The sequence below is a fragment of the Numenius arquata genome, chromosome 1, assembly GCF_964106895.1.
Source record: "Numenius arquata chromosome 1, bNumArq3.hap1.1, whole genome shotgun sequence".
Lineage (NCBI taxonomy): Eukaryota > Metazoa > Chordata > Aves > Charadriiformes > Scolopacidae > Numenius > Numenius arquata.
The window spans coordinates 118,657,038-118,673,128 of NC_133576.1; the positions used below are offsets into that span (position 1 = coordinate 118,657,038).

The 16,091-nt window shown below is 51.8% G+C and overlaps 1 protein-coding gene across 1 annotated transcript; it reads right to left on the bottom strand.

Annotated features, from left to right (window-relative positions):
* Window positions 1–13,007: 13,007 nt before the first annotated feature.
* Window positions 13,008–14,181, bottom strand: GSX1 (GS homeobox 1). The gene is made up of 2 exons (XM_074155609.1): window positions 13,794–14,181; window positions 13,008–13,363 (listed from the first exon to the last, which is right to left on the bottom strand). The coding sequence occupies exons 1-2, from the start codon at window positions 14,179–14,181 to the stop codon at window positions 13,008–13,010; spliced, it is 744 nt and encodes a 247-aa protein (XP_074011710.1).
* Window positions 14,182–16,091: the final 1,910 nt, after the last annotated feature.

Here is a 16,091-nt window from a genome sequence, read left to right on the forward strand (position 1 = left end):
CACAGGCAGGGACCGGCAATCTCTGTTGTTGTTTATTTAACAAAGGGATCTCAGGAAACATGGTAAGCGCAGCCAACGAGCCGTGGCGTGCGTGATGTGCCATGGAAGGGCTCTGCGTGATGATGTGAACCTGTGGGTTTCTGTAAGCATATAGGAGAGCACAGAGCATGGACCACCTATTGTGCTAGATGCTGTACAAACAGAGGACACAACAGGTCTCCCTCCCCTCAGAGGTCAATGAATAGAAGAGCCCAGAGATGGCTCCAGGCAGCTGGGACAGAAAAGGTGCAAGGGGCCATGAAATAGCAGTAGGGGAGGGATGTAGCCATCAGGATTAGTGTTTTACACAAGTCATGGAAAGAAAACTCTGGAGGCAGACATGGTGCTGGCGTTGTGTTTCTTCTCAGGGCTTGGGAAAAGCCAGAGACTGCTTGGAGATACTGATTGAAAGTGCAGCCAGGGATAAAGGACACCAGCACCTTGGGCAAGTCAAGGAGGGAGAACATCCAACCTGCCTGGTCTGGCCAGCTCGTACTGTGAGCTCTGAAAATCTGCCACCTGGAGCAGCTCCCTGGGACTTACAAGGTGGCAAGTGGTCCCTGCAAGCTGACACATGGCCCCACAAATACACCTGTACCAAGCAGAGGAGGGATTCCCAAAGGTAGAGAGCACCTCCCAAGGAAGCCTTCAGAGGGTCTGAGCTCAGCCATGGCACATACATGCAATGGGCCCAGACGGGGCACTGGATGCTGACACCAGCCCATGGAACAACCTGGACCTTGTGCTGGACCAACAACGCAACACCACCCAGAGATAATGTGGCCAAAACAGAAGTCTGTGAAGACACTGGTGGAGAGGGCTTGCCAGCTGTTCTGAGTTACTCTGGACTACTTAATATGAACAAAGAAATAAACGTATCTCTCCTTGAAGAAAATGCCTTGGGCCATGTCCTCAGGCAGAAGAGGTACTTCTATCACCGGCTCACTGCTTGATGCTCACATCTCAGAGAAGCTGTTGCTGTAATGCAACGAGGGAGAAAAACTCAGAGCTGGCAGCTTGAACACTGAGACTGCCGTGTCTTTAGTAGTACTTGGACCTGTAAGAGCTTGCTTATAAATGGGAACTTCTGCCAGCCAGAATGTGCTTTAAGAACATCTTTTCACCGAGAGCTAAGACATCGTTCTCGCTCCCTGCAGACACACCAACTGCAGATTTAGAGGAGCTGGCCAGAAGGTTCTTCAAATCTCAGTGGAAAAATGTGACATATCCACCTGGAAGTATTATATGCCCACAAATACCACCCTGCTTTTCAGCCTGCTCAGATCAAGGATGAGCAACCCAAAAGCACTTCTTAGGATCAGCTGCTGACTTCAATTCCACACACTTGTCACACTACAGTGTAAATAGACTTTCTGGCTGGAGTCAGTATCTCCTGGGGGATGGCTCCACAGCTCCACTGAGCAGCCTGAAGCATGGAGTAGAGGGCACATATGGCCCTTCACCTCTCTCTCCAGCTCATCTGGACTCTGGTGCCTACATCAGCCCTGCTGAATACAGCATCAATCATTCTACTGTATTTTCTAAACCATCCAAAACTGCACTTGCCAGATAAAGCAGCATCCAAATTCTGCTTCAGGAAAAGCAGTGTTTCAGCAAGGAACAGGACTTTCCTACTGATCCATTTGTGAAGACGTAAAAGGCTGGATTAAAGGTGCCGGAGAAGATATTTTGTAGTCAGTTAATCAGATGTAAGCACCTGGTCCCTAACAGAACTTCAATTACCATCAGTATCAGGTTTAGATGATTGGGTTAAATCCCTTCCACCCTTCTCCTAGGCCAGGGTTTGATTTGCTCTGATGGGGTGCTCATTTTTCCCATGAGCTACTTCCAAGGAGACCTTGCAGTGGCTGATGAGAAACAGGGAAGAAAAATTCCCTGGTCACGTGCTCATTCCCATGGCTCTGGCCTGGAGATGAATAGGACCTGGGTGGACATACTCATTTCACAGCCCTGGAGATTATTCCTCTAGATCTCTTTCTAGTCTCCCTTGCACTGCTGAATAGGCTTACATCATTTATGAAACTGGTTCACCATGTTTGGAGCATACTCAGTCCTCGCTTTTGCATCCAGCTGAAGATGTTTCCCCTCCACATCCTGTCCTAGGACCTCTTCAGTGCTACTACCTCTGATATTCTTAACTGAATTATTTAAGTGAAGCTGCCTAAATGCAGTTGTTCCAGCTAAGGAAGTTAGTTCAGTGAGCAATAAATCCTCAGGGGTTCCCCTGCCTCCCTCTTGGTATTGATAGTGCATCCAGCTACAATGGAACTGCTCTTTCTGGACTGCCTTCGTTGAAATGGTTTTCAGGGCCTGATTCAGCTGGCCTGGCCAAGACATGTGCTGCAGCAGGAGATAACTCCTGCCATTCAGGGCTTGCTCCTCTGCCCTGACTCCGGACGGGGAGTCTGTCCAAGTAGCTGTGGTGCATCTTCAGTGCAGGTCCTGCAGCTGGTGGGAGGATTCCTGTCCTCTTATTGATGCCGTGAGTTAGAGAGCTGCACATGAGTGGTTCAGACAGATTATTGCAGGTCACTTCAGGTAACAAGAGATGGAATGGGACTGTGGGATGTAGCATCTCAAGCCAACACAAGCACAGAGAAGAGCCCAACACACAGCAGGCAAGGCCTTGAGCAACGTGAGTCAGGTTTGGTGCGCTGCCAAGGAGCTCACACACTTCTCAGCATATGAAGCGTTCTCATTCTGTGTCCTGTGCTTTGAAAAGTTCTTTTTTAATTACCTTCCAACATGGATTAAAAAATTCACTTCCCTCCCGGATGGGTGGAGGCTGTCCCTGTGCTGGTGGATTTTGCTGTGCACTCTGCCAGGCAGTGCTGTGGCCATGCTCAGGAGCACAGGAGGGGATGTCCACCGGTCCCCACTGCCTCTGAACACCTCCTTGAGAGGTGAGCAGTAAAGGAGACACTCTCATATTCTAGGTGGCTATTTTGGTCTTTGCCATTTTATCTTCCTTTGAGATATTCATATTTTACTTCTTCTGATGCTCTCCAGCTGATTCCAGACTTTGAGTTCCTGACCTTACCAACCACTCTCAGCCACAAAGTGCCTGCAAAGCCATGGTAAGGGTCAGTGTGACTCTAGACATTTAAAGGACAGAGAAGTAATTAATTTATTGGCTGCTCACTGGCATTTTCCAGTGTCACTGGCTTCTCATCTCTTTGAATCTGTTAGGAATTATAACAGAGCATTTCCAAAGGGTTAAAGGAAACCCTCCAGCACAAGAAACATCTGGTTTGCCTTTGGACACTATGTCATTTTGTTCTACTATGTGCCAGTCTGACCAGAAAGTATATCATCCAGCAGGTGGGAGGATTCCTATCCCCTTACTGACCCAGTGAGTTTCTGTTGGAAACACAGGGACTGGAAAGCTTGCGGGCGCTGAAAGGTGCTGTAAGGTTACACAAGTTCCACTATACAAGACAGTCATAGATGACGTTTTCATTGAGGTTTCATAGAAAACCTCAGGAGTTACCCAAGCTGAAAATGGAAGCTGGGAGAGATATCATGTACATCAGACCTGTTCCTGCAGTTGTCCCTACACCTCTGCATTTGTCCACTGCCAGAGTCAGGATGGACCTTTGTCTTGACCCAGTATAGCTGCTCTTCTGCTTCTGCTGTTTGGAGATAGTGTGGGTTTGAAGAACCAACAGAGAAACACAGCAAGCTGAGTCCTGAGTCAGTCCCTGTGGTCTGTACCAGGTTGGCTCAGCAGCTCTGTGATATCCCTTAAAGCCCAGATCTGCAGTGACAAATAGTGCAAAAAGGACAAATTCTTCTGCCAAATGAATGCTCTGAGATCAGCTGGCACTTACCATTGGGCACACGGCTCTTTCAAAAAAAGGTGTTTTTTTGAGTGTTTGGTGTAAGGAGACTTTTTTAGCCTCGAGCTTATGTCACCACAGCCATCTAGGAAACTCTAGCAAGTTTATTTTGTAGAGCAGGACAGTGCTGCTATGTTGTTGGTTTGGCTGGTGAAAGCATCTTCTATTTGCAAAGGGAGAAGATGAGGTTTGGAGCCAAGCCTGTGGTGGCTCAGCTTGGATGAACTATTTCCAGGAGTGCATTTACTTTGCTAAATGAAGTGCCTCATCAGAGCCTGGAATAGTTCAGCCCTGAGATACAAGGTTAGGAAAATGACTCTTTAATCTCTAAGTCACCAGCGTGATTCTCCTGTGGTGTTAGGGAGCTTCCCTGCTATTCAGGGAAGGATGTCCCCGTCAAACCCAGGGAAACAGTCACGGCTCTGCTTGGCAAGAAATCATGTATCGAGTGGGCAATACCAGCAGCTGACCAGCAGTCTGAAGTCTTGGTCCTACATACCCACATAGAGATGCTGCTCACAAGAGTCCTACCGCCTTCTCCTGCTTCCACACTTCCCTGCTTCTGTGAGATGGGAGCCGTTCACTGGTTTAAAAAACACAAGCTTCATCACTCCCAGATATCATGGCTGCAGATTGTAGCTATGCCAGTGGGACAGCAGTGCTGCCCAGAGCACATGGCAAATCCCCATGGTGTTGACAGCAGCTCCCGACTCAGATCTGTGTACGTTTGAATATCCTCGGTGACCTGAAGTTGTGTGTCAGAGTAGCTCATTGTTTCATTTTAAACAGTGTCCCAATACACGAGGCCATTTCTTGTACCTCTGGCTCTCCAGAGGACCAACGGGGTGATGAGCTTTGGACCACTGAGTTGCTTTAGCAATCCAAATAAAAACGAAGGTTGGGACCTCATTCATATGAAGCGGATCCAGCTCTAGTTACCATGACACCATGACAATCAACTTGTTTACTGCTTCAAGGTACAGTCTAAACATTCTTGGCATGTCATTTGCATAGCAATATCCAGAATGCTTTGTGTCACTCTACTGTATTCGGGCTCTGCAAACCCATTGAAAGGTTTCTTTAGATGTATGCTTAACTAAAGAGAAAGAAAGGAAGAGAAAGAAGACGAGTCTTTTACTTTTTGTAGCACGTTTCACATAAAGTGTAACCTAAACTGTGTGTAAAATTAACCATAAGAGCTGGATATACGTTCCTCATATATTCTGAAGAAATGGGTAGGGGGGTAGTTATCAGGGGGTGGAAAACAACCTAAGAAAATCTAGGGCTTGCTCTGGCAGAGTATTTAAGCATGTGCTCAACTTTAAACAGGTGATTGACTGAAATCCAGGAAAGAAAAACAGAAATACATAGAGAAGTGAGCAAAGATAGATTAGCAGAAGAAGAGAGAACAGTCACGACAGGGATTCAGCTCGGCTGAGTGAGCTGACAGCACTGCAGGAGGACCAGGACAGGCGTGTAGGGTGAAGTTGGTGTTAGCTGGGAGGAGCTGGTGGATTGGAGCTGGGACGCTGCGTACGGGGAAGCCAGCAGGGCAGTGAGTGATGCACCTGGGTATCACGTGGTGTAAATTTCATGTGGATCCCCTGCATTTAGCGAAGCTCTGCTTGCTCACCAGTGCTGGCAACATGAGTGTTGTCTTCAACAGTTGTGCAGGTAGGGCTGGGAGTGAAACAGACCCCCAGAAGGTGTCTGGGAGGATGGAGCCTGGGGAAAAGACAGAAGCTGGGGCAAGAATTGTGAATGATGGGAGAAAATGACCAAAAGTGTGCAAAGCTGGAGCTGGGAGTCAGCCAGGGAGATGGGGATGTCACCAGTCAGTGTGGGGGGTGGGAGTGGGGGGCTGGAAGCCCTGGAGATGGTGCTAAGCAGATATGCAGGAGCAGAGCAGGCTTTTGGGGTGCTGGAGCAGCTGGGATCTGGGTCAGGAGAGATCAAATCAACTCTGAAACGGGCCAGGGCAGGACTCAGACAGGCTACAAACACCGTCAGGACCGTTTCCTTGCAGTCACAGGCACCTAGGTAGAAGGCACGAGGTCCAGCAGGCTTGACAGTAGCAACAATCTAGCTGCCTTGTCTTCGCTTCATGCCCATAGCACAGCTAGGCTGGGGGCCGCTCATGCTTAAGAGAGCATCTTGATGCTCAGGAACTAACGACAGGAGTTTCCCACATCATCGACTTTTGCTTACCTACCTCCTAGTACAGTGTGGTGTCCTCCCAGTTCAGGCACTTAAGAAAATTCAGATTTCCCTTGTCTCCCTCCCATCCAAGTAGAGAAAGCTGCAAACCATCAAAGAACTAGAGCTAAGATAAGGCCAGTGTGCTGTGCTGCAATAGCACATTATAAGCTAAACATGCAAACAAATGAAAAAAAGGAGAATTATTAATAGAGTTATAAAAGACAGAAAAGATGTGGCTCACAACTTAAATCCAGTTGTTCCAAGCCCAATTTATAACATGATTATTTTAGCTGATAAACTACACAAGCAAAAGTCAGTGGTAAACACCACGGGTGAAATATTTTCCTAGCCCTCTCCAGATGCTGCCCATGGTTATTTACATGGCTATTCACACTCCCCATTCAAAACTCAGCTCCTCACTTGCATACGTAACATCTGTAACAAGACTTGGTGGCTTTTCCAGCACTGAGAAACGCATACCTGCAGGCATCAGCACATAATCCAATCTGAATATTTGCTCTGTAGCAAAGCAGCATGATCAGATGGTGTGCTGTGTCCACCTTCAAGCAAGGCAGGCTTTGGAGAGCATGGGGCGGTGCTGACCCAAGTCAGCAAAACGACAGAGTTGATTTCTCCAGCACAACCTTGGAACAGGTCTGAGACACCCGTACCAGATCAGACATGTGCCCATCATCTTCTGCAGCCTCATCATCCCAATTGTCACTCCTGTTAGCAACCATTGCAGATGAGGAGCCCTTCTGACCCTCTGCCTCCCCCTGTACAGTCATCAAGATGCGGACACCAGTAAAGAGACAGGTCCGATCTGAAAGAGTCTTGTCTAGTGCAAAGGCCAGAGAGCAGATTGAATGAGATGGCTCCCAGCTACATATTTGTGTCACTTTTCAGGTAACAGCCTCTCTGTCTAATTCAGTCCCTGTACCTCTGCTGTACCACCTGGCTTGTGGAGACATTTTCTCCTCGGAGCTGCTGATTCCAGTGGATTTCCTCTGGGTTTGTATCATGCTAAGTGCAAAATGAATATGGCTTACAAGAAAACCCAAACGGCACACAAACATAGATTTTACCATAGCTCTGCTCAGTTTTTCTGTGCTGCCTTGCGCATTACAAACCACCCGCACACCCGTATGCAGGATCCATACAGATCTGTATGGATCATCTGGAATTCTTTGGTATTTACCTAAGCATTGACTGTAACTTAAGAAAAACAAGAGTGATCCAAGACACTGCACAGTTTTGTAGCCTACCCAGGCCAGGATCAGTCAAGTAGAGGCAGGGAACCCTCCGCACAGGCTATTTAAATCTTTTTAAAATCAAGCTACATCCAGATGCATTTGCACCGGCACCCACTGCTGCCCTGTATTCTCTCCAGCAATCTGGCTGTATCTGTTCAATCTCCTTGTGCTTCAGGTGTAAATTCTCCCATCAAGAACCATTTCATGTGTCTGGATGTGTGCCTAGTGCTCTTTTACACATTCTATGTTGTCCTCACCAGACTGACAGCAAGGACCTACCTGCAGCAGACCCAGGTCTTTCCGGAGCAGCAACTGGAGGCCAGTCCAGACCAGATACTCCCACCCAAGGTCTAAAATATCAGTACACACCTATGTTTAAGCACGGGGGCCACTACCCATCTGGCTGAAAAGTGCCTAAAATAATCTATTCATAATCTGTGGCTGACACTCATACTTTTAATAATTGGAAAGCTGAAGCTGAGGAAGAGAATGGACACAGACCTGACAGGAGTGACTGTCCCCAGGGTACATTTTGGATCCATCCTAAGATTCTTTTGATGTGTTTTTCCAATTTGGTCTGTATAGACAGATAATAAATATATGATGAAAATCTACTCTTTTGTTGGGAACAAGCCTGTTTATGATCACTGCTACTACTTCTTTTAGGTTTTGGGGGGGTTGTTTTTAATTTTTTAAAAACCTATATGTACTAGTGTATATACGGGTTATGAAGTGTATAGTGTATATAGGGTAGTTCCGGAGTAGCCAGCTGTCCAGCACCAGGCAGTCACTCCTGTCTAGCTACAGCCGCATTAAACACCGGGCCCAACCACTTGCTGTCATCATCAGTGTCAGTATCCTAGGAGATCTCCTGATCTTGCATAATTACATCCTGATAAACGAGTACTTTGTGTTCATAGCAAAAACACTTTCAAAATTAATGTAATTGAGAGATCGCTACTGTTGATGTACCTGTCTTCAAATCATTAGGAATATCATACAAAAACATTTTATTTAGAGTATTTAGTTAACACCCACCTATATTTTAAAGCAATCACATTCACAGACAAAATTTTATCATCATTACAGAATAAAATTTCACCGCCTTTCTCAGAAACTTAGAAATTAAAAATGAAGCCTTGTTATACCAGTAAATTCATAGGTGGGATTCATTCCAAGTAAACAAGAGTGAAAGAAACACCCAGCTACCCCTGATGTAATGCAGTTTTGAAGAGAAAACAGTCCATTTACTAAAAACACTATTCCAGATCCATGGGGCCAGCTCAGAGCTGGCACTGTGTAAACTGGTTAACTGCAGATGAACTGAATTATGAAATTCCCGGGTTAACGATATAAGTTTTGTGGATAAGAGCAACAACACTTAAGATACCAATGCATGCTTTCAGCTGTAAATCTATTTGATGCAGTCTTTGTGTGGAATGAAATGAGGTTTAGGGATAAAAATAAAAATCACATAAACATAAAAGCCAAAAAATGCATTTTAATATTATGAATGCTGTAAGCACACGGGTATTTAATGTTGAAAAGATTTTTCATTCAAAAAACCTCTGTTTTTTCTGGTTATTCATCAGCACTCATGTTCATATTTTGTCCCTGGACTGGTGAAAGGAGAGTGGCTGCGTATATGATGGGATGGGGTGTGGGACCTCCACACTCAGCAATCCCAATGGGCGGAAAAGGGAGCTCTGAACATCAGCGTCATCTTCTGTCATTCTCCCCCTGCCAGGATAGCCACCTTTGCTCTGGGACACAGTCTTCAAAGCCTCAATAGCATCCAAAGAGTCTCCTCTCTGCATGCTAGGGAGGAAAAAATTCAACTTCCAGACAGAAATATGGTCAAAAAAGTATATACTGGAAAATATTCAAGCTCTCTTTGTGGATTTGCAAATGTGGTTCCTGTCACAATCAGGACAGGCTGAGCATTTTAGATGCTAAAATGCTTAAGTAACTTTCAGAAATCTGCCGTCAAAATGGCTAGAGATAGAAAGTTGAAAATCGGCATGTTATGACATTCGCTTTAGCAGAGGTGCCCACGCTCTTCCCGCAGCAAAATGACTTTAATTTGCCCAACCTCAGAGTCCTTGAAAATGACACTCTGAGCATTTGCCGTAATGATTTCTCACTAAATTAGAAAAATGCCCAACTAAGGAGGGATTATCTCTGCATGTGGATGTGGCATAATGACTGTCAAGTGCACTGAGAGCCCCACTGGGCTTTGCAAGGTACACAGGCTCTGCAGCAGAGGCCAGTGTGTATCGGAGAATATTAATACTGTCTTGTTGGGGGCATCCATTGTGATACTCTACTCCTGTTCAGACAAAATTATACCATACAGAGGAATTCTCTTTGCTACTTTACATATACGAGGTACCTTTTAGGGCCGAGGATTAGTCCTAAATTATCTGGTTGACAAACTCAGTCCATAAAGGACACAGGCACATGTGTGCACACGCTGTCCATAAAGTGTGCGCCCATTGGGACAGCGTCCCTGCAAGATGCTGTCTCTCAGCCCATGGCCGCTGTGTCTGCAATGAGGATGAGCTAGTGAACTTGTACCCACACACCAAGCAACTCTCCTAGATGCTCCCCAGAAGGAGCCCAGCAGCTCCGGTCCCACATGACAAAATGTATTTGTCCCCCAGGTGCCTGCACGCTGCTACCCAAGTTTCATGGCGAGTGAGGAGCAAGTTGGGTGGGCAGTGCCACTGCCTCATTGTCCCTATCATAAGCAGGAAAAACTGTCCCCAGAAAAGGAGCGTGAGGAGACACTTTTTTTTTTTTTTTAATATATCAGTGCTCATGCCATGAAGGACTAGAGAGATGGTGGGAATGTGCTGGCAGACAAAGATATCAAGAGTTTTAACACAAATGCCACAACAGACCTTCAATAGTAGCACTCAACTGCCTAGCATTAGTGTTCCTCGCATCCCACTGCCAGCCAACTGGCTCAGTCCCATGCCACTGAACAGGCACAAGGAGCACACACACACACACGCCTCTATGAATGCTCGTTGACTTCAGTGCCAGGGCCCTGTTTAAGAGAATGCCAGACCCCTTGGTAAACCCACATTTGGCTGTTTCTGTCTATTTTACAATGACATTTCAAAACAATTCTGGTAAATGCGGGCAGGAAGGGAGGCGAGTGCTGGAGGGGCTGCAGGGCCCCGCTGCGCCAATTAGGATCCACTGAGGGGTCTTTCCTGTTGGAACTGGGCCACTGGGGAAAGAAGGACACACAGGGAACATCATGGGGCAAGCACAAGATAAGTGTGACTGACTCCTGTAGCACGATCAGGTTTTGATTCCTGAACTGTGAAGTGTATCCCCAGTAGCCATGGGAAAAGGAGCCAGAAGGAGCTGCCCACAAAGTGTCCTAAACACTCCTTGCCCGGCCATCTCATCTCAGCCAGTTGATGTGGGGAGCTAACAGAGGAGGAAGCAAGGAGGTAGGAGCCAGAGGTCTAAGGGTCACAGGAGGCAGTGGGTGAAGGCAGACCCCCAAGGAGACGAGTAGCCTAAACATTTTGTCCACATTCCCAAACTTCATTGTGGCACCTGCCTAGTATCACCAAGCCACTGCCATCTTCCAACCAGGGGGAACACAAATCAGGACAGTCACGGCAGGGCATGGGTACTGCCTTGTGTCTGTCCTACACTGCCATGTCTCCAGGATCCCGCACACCTCACTCCATCCTGGGGTGTCCCGAGGGGTCCACAGTGCCCTGTGGTCTGCAGGACCGTGGTGTCTGCTCACCTGTGGGACGGAGCTGTAGGAGCCTGTAGGTCTCCTGGCCCCACAGCTATGCAAAGAGATGCAGGGACCTGGGAAGGGGAGAGCGTGACATGTTTGTTTTATGGAAAGGACTTCAGGCTGTGCTGGCAGTGGCGATTTTATCAGCTCTGCCTTCACTCTCGGTGCCTAGGGATCCCAAACTCACAGCTCCCTACACCGAGCTCAGCCCTGCGTGGACCTTCTCCACGGGGATTTCCCGGGACGGGCGACATCTACTTCAGACCTGCTCCGGGATGAAAAGCGAGTCCCGTCCCGGTGCGGGCAGGGACCAACGGCAGCCCAGCGACCCAAGCCCATTCCCCAGGCTGCAGCGCTTGAAACCCGCCGGCACAGCCGGTGCAACGTCCGGCTCCTCAGGGATACCGGGGGCACCGGTTGCGGGTACAGGGAGATACTGCGGGTACTCCGGAGTCCCGGCCACCGGAGAGGGCGTCCCCGTGGGTCCGCGGAGTCCCCGCACAAAGGACTTTTCCCTGCGCAAACGGAGCGGCGGCGAGAGCGCTGAGGCCCTGGGGTGCCGCACTCTCGGGGGCAGGTGCCGGTCCGGCACCGCCGCGTTTAGCACCCCCGGGGGCTGCGGAACCTGCCGGCTGCTTTTCCGCCGGGGTTCTCCGCCGAGAAGCCGTGCGTAAAAACGAACGTTCCGTTTCCCCGACGGGAAAGCCCCGTCAGGAGGCTGCGAGGCCGGAGAGGGGCGGCCGGAGCCCGGTGGCCGTGCAGGCGGGAACTCCAGCAGGACCGGCACCGGCAGGTTAGCTGGAGGCCGGGTCCATCCTTCCCCGGTAGCGGCGGCGGGCACCTGGAGAGAGGAGACGAGCCCAGCCGCCAGCCGGGTATTTGTATTCACCTATAGCCTTACGGATAGATGTGTGCAAATAGTGTCTCTCGCTCTGTCCCGCAGACTTGTGAATGGGAAGGGAGGCGTGATAGGGAGGGAAAGGTGTTCAGCCGAGGCGGGCTCCAGCCCAACCTTTGGCTTCGCGGGGAGGGCCGAGAGAGCGGGGAGAGCCCCGGGACACGGGGCGGGGGTCCCCCGCATCCCGTACGTTCGGCGCGGCTAAGAGAAATGAAGAATCCCCGCCATCCGCGCTCGCCGGGGCAGAGAGCCCCGGTGCCGGGCTACGGCGGAGAAGGATGGAGAGCGATGGCGCTCCCGCCGCACGCCCGCGGACACCGAGCGGCTGTTTTCTACGTGAAAGGAAGGAAATAAACCACCAAAGAGCTTTTATTGTTATCATCATCATTATTATCATCGCCGTCATCGTTTCTCTGCACATAAATAAATAAATAAATATCTCCCGGGGGGAGGAAGGGGACGGAACGGTACAACCACAGCTGCGCGCCCGGCAGCGACGAAGGCAAAACAAAACCGACAACAATTTAGGAAAGAAAAAAAAATAAAGATAATAACCTAAACCGCCCCCGACCCTCCCCGTCCGCCCGCTTTCGGGCACCGCCGAGTTACCGGAGGGAGCCCCGGGACGGCACCCCTCCAGGTGGCCCGCACGGCCCGCCGCCGCGCAGCATCCGCGCCTGTCTTGGTGCGGGGGAAGCTCTGCGAGGAGCCTCCCGGGCCCGGGGCCGCGCCTTCAGGGAGACAAGTGAGACAGCACTACCGGGGGACGCCTGGGGTCCTAGGGAGCAGTTTATTTACAACAGGGCGCAGGGACACCCGTCCCCATGTGTCGGGGGTCTAGAAAGGCGAGAAAGTCCTTCGTAAATTACACAGATTATACAAAACGGTATAAAATCCTTCGGCTGCATGTCAGCTCTGGAGCAGGCAGGAGTCTCCCTCCCGCTCTCACCACAGTTCCTGGGGAGCCGAAGTGGGCGTGCGGGGGACTAGGGGGTAACTGTGAGGCCTCTGTCATCCTTCCCCGAGGAGGACGGAGACATGCGCAAGTCCTCGTCGTCTTCCGAGCACTTGGTGGTGGAAAGGGACGAGCATTTGCAACTGTGGCCGGCCCCCCCGCCCCGGTGGGAGCTGCTTTTGCCTTCTTTCTTGTGCTTGACCCGTCGGTTCTGGAACCAGATCTTCACCTGCTTCTCGGAGAGGTTCAGGTAGGTGGCGATCTCGATTCGCCGCAGCCGGGAGAGGTACATGTTGGAGGCGAACTCCCTCTCCAGCTCCAGGAGCTGCGTGCTGGTGAAGGCGGTGCGCATCCGCTTGCTGCTGGGCAGCTGACTGGACGTGCTGTCTGCGGAGCGGAGGGAACGCACCGTCAGGACCTGCCAGACCCGCCGCCGCCCGCCCCGCAGCGCCGACCATAGACCCACTGGTCCTTGCTGAGTCCCCCCGTCGCCCCCTCTGCCGGGCCGCAAACCCCCCCTCCCCGGGGAGACGGTGAACCGGCAAGCGGTAGCCGGGCTGCAGCCCGAAGTTACGGGGTGCCGGGGCAGCATCCCCCCGTTCCCACCGCCTGGGTCGGAGGTTCGGCGGGCAGCAGCGGGGCTGCGCATCCCCCGGGGGGAGATGCCGGGACTCCCCGTCCAGCCTGAGGACGCAGGGCACGGGCCCCCCGGCTCCATCTGCCTTGGGCAGTGTCCTGTCCCTCCCGGTGACCCCCCATCACCTCCCCGTTAGCATGCGTGCGTGCACCCCGCCCTCCCCACGCGTGCCGCCCTTACCCACGGAGATGCAGTGGAACTGCCGGGGGTCGGGCAGCGGGTAGGCGCCCTGGTAGAGCGCCGGTGCGTGCCCGACGCTGACGGCGGAGACGGAGTGCTGCTGGCGGGCCAGGGGCGAGTGGCAGTACTGGGAGCCGAAGGGGGGGAAGGAGGCCTTGATGAGGGGGATGGCGGGCGGCGGCGGGTGCAGCTGGGAGGCGGTGACACAGAGCGGGCAGACGCAGAGCAGCCCGGCCTTGCGAGCGTGGCAGGCGCCGGCCGGCAGCCCGGGCAGGGGGTGCGAGGGGTGGACGGCGTAGGGGAAGAGCGGCGGCGGCGGGCTGGCCTCCCCCTTCTTCTCTCCAGCCTCCCGCAGCACCAGCGAGTCCACCAGGAAGGAGCGCGGCATGGCCCCGCGCAGCGCCCGCGCAGCGCCCCGCGCAGCGCCCGCGCAGCACCCGCGCAGCGCCGCTGGCCAGCCCGAGTGGTGCTGAACGGCGCCCGCCCGCCCGCCTTAAATAGCGCCCGCGCCATGTGATGGCGGCGCCGGGACGCTCAATAGCCTTTCTGTGCCTCTTCTCTTGGCATTCACGCCGCACGCTCCCTCATTATTTCCCTTGTTAACTAAATGAACTGCATAATGTACTCTATTCTTGTCGACCCCACCCACGCCGTAGCAGGCGGCCTCTCCCCTCCTCTCCCTTTGGCGGGGTTATTTTCTCATTCTCTCGCGATTTAATATTCTTTTCTTTCTCTTTATCGCTCTCCTTCGCTTTCAGCCCAGCTTTCAGTCCGCTCCCCCTTGTTTATTTTGCCGGCTGCAGCCGCGCTCTCCGCCGCCGCCAGTTTCCCCTGCCAGCCCCCCGGCGCCTTTCCCACCTGTGGCACCAGGTCGGCCCCTCATCCCCGCTGGTCCCCCTCTCATCCCTCGCCGCCGGGCTGTCTCGTCCCCGTTACCGCGCTCGCCGCCGTCCCCAACCCCGCGTCTTTGTTCCCAGCCGGGTGCCGGGACCTGCCGCTTATGGCTGTCGCCGCCGTCGGGCGAGACCCCCGGCCACCGAGATGTGCCAGCCGGGGGCTCCGCCGGCAAGCACATCCGCCCGGCCCCTGCGTGGGCGTGGGCGCCTGGGCACGGATAACGGCCACGGAGCGCCACAAGCAGCGCGGATGTGCGGGTGCGGGTGTAGGAACCCCGACACACAGATACAGCACCGTGTCGGCGGCACCCACGGCGAGCTCCTAAACGGAGGGAGAAGAGGCGCTCGGCAAACTCCGCACTTCTTTATGCCTGGTCTCTCTGCCCGGTTTTAGCGGTGACATCCACCATCGCACCGTGGCACCGTCCCCGTCCCTGTCCCCGGACCGCCGCGCACAAGTGCGCCGGGAAATCGCCGGGGCTGCGGTGACCGACAGGGAAATGGCTTCTTTCTCCCATATGGTGAGATTTAGTTTAAACGCACCGACGGTGCCCGGATTTCTTAGCACAGGGATCTGCAAAACTTCCAGAGGGGTCTAAAGCGAATTTCTGCGCCTTCACCTGAGCTAAAGCGCACCGGCGCTTCTCCGGGCAGCGAAACGGCGCCCGCCCAGAAGCTCTCGGCGTTGGGCTCCCTGCAGCTTGTTCGTTTTGTAGGTGAATACGGAATGGTAACAAATAAGAAAAAAAAAAAAAAAAATAAAATTAATCGGAATACATTTTCGTCCCCGATCTTCCCGTTTAAAATACGGGAAAAAAAAAAAAAAAAAGACAAACGCACCCACCGTCTCCCGTCAAACGTGGGGAGATTTCTCCCTACAGTAACCTGCCTTCCTAAAAAACAAATGGGTTTTCACAAATGAAGGGAAGGAAAAGCCTTGAAAGCAGTGTAAGCCCGTGTCTCTGGCTTGTACAGAGGCTGTTCTTGCCTGCAGTCACATTGCTCACTGAAATCTACGGGAGTTTTCTAGAGATACTGTTGATGCCCGAGCCTAGAAATATATGTTTGTGCACAAACAAATGGTGAAAAATACAGAATGAACAAAAACGAATGCTAGTAAAAACTCAGTCCCGAAATGATTTGAAAAGGATTTCCAAGTGTCCTTCCCCTGAAAGCGTTAATGAGGTTTGGATTTTGTTTGTTTGTTTTATTTTTAAGGAATAGCAATTTAAAGCGTCTTCTCCTGGAGCTGGCGCCCAGGAAGGGGCATCTCTCCCCGCTGAGAAGTGGCCAGTCACCGAAGGGGGTTTGATTCAGTCTCAACCCGAGGGATTCCCGCTGCCCAGGGGCTGAACCCCAGGGCTCCGAGCCGCAGGGAGGCAAAGGGTTAACAGCTCCTGAA

Bases quoted from the DNA above. Each gene is read 5' to 3' on its own strand.
- GSX1 (XM_074155609.1), bottom strand. From the start codon at position 14,181: ATGCCGCGCTCCTTCCTGGTGGACTCGCTGGTGCTGCGGGAGGCTGGA. The intron at 13,364-13,793 runs GTAAGGGCGGCA...TCCGCTCCGCAG, and splicing joins GTTCCACTGCATCTCCGTGG to ACAGCACGTCCAGTCAGCTG.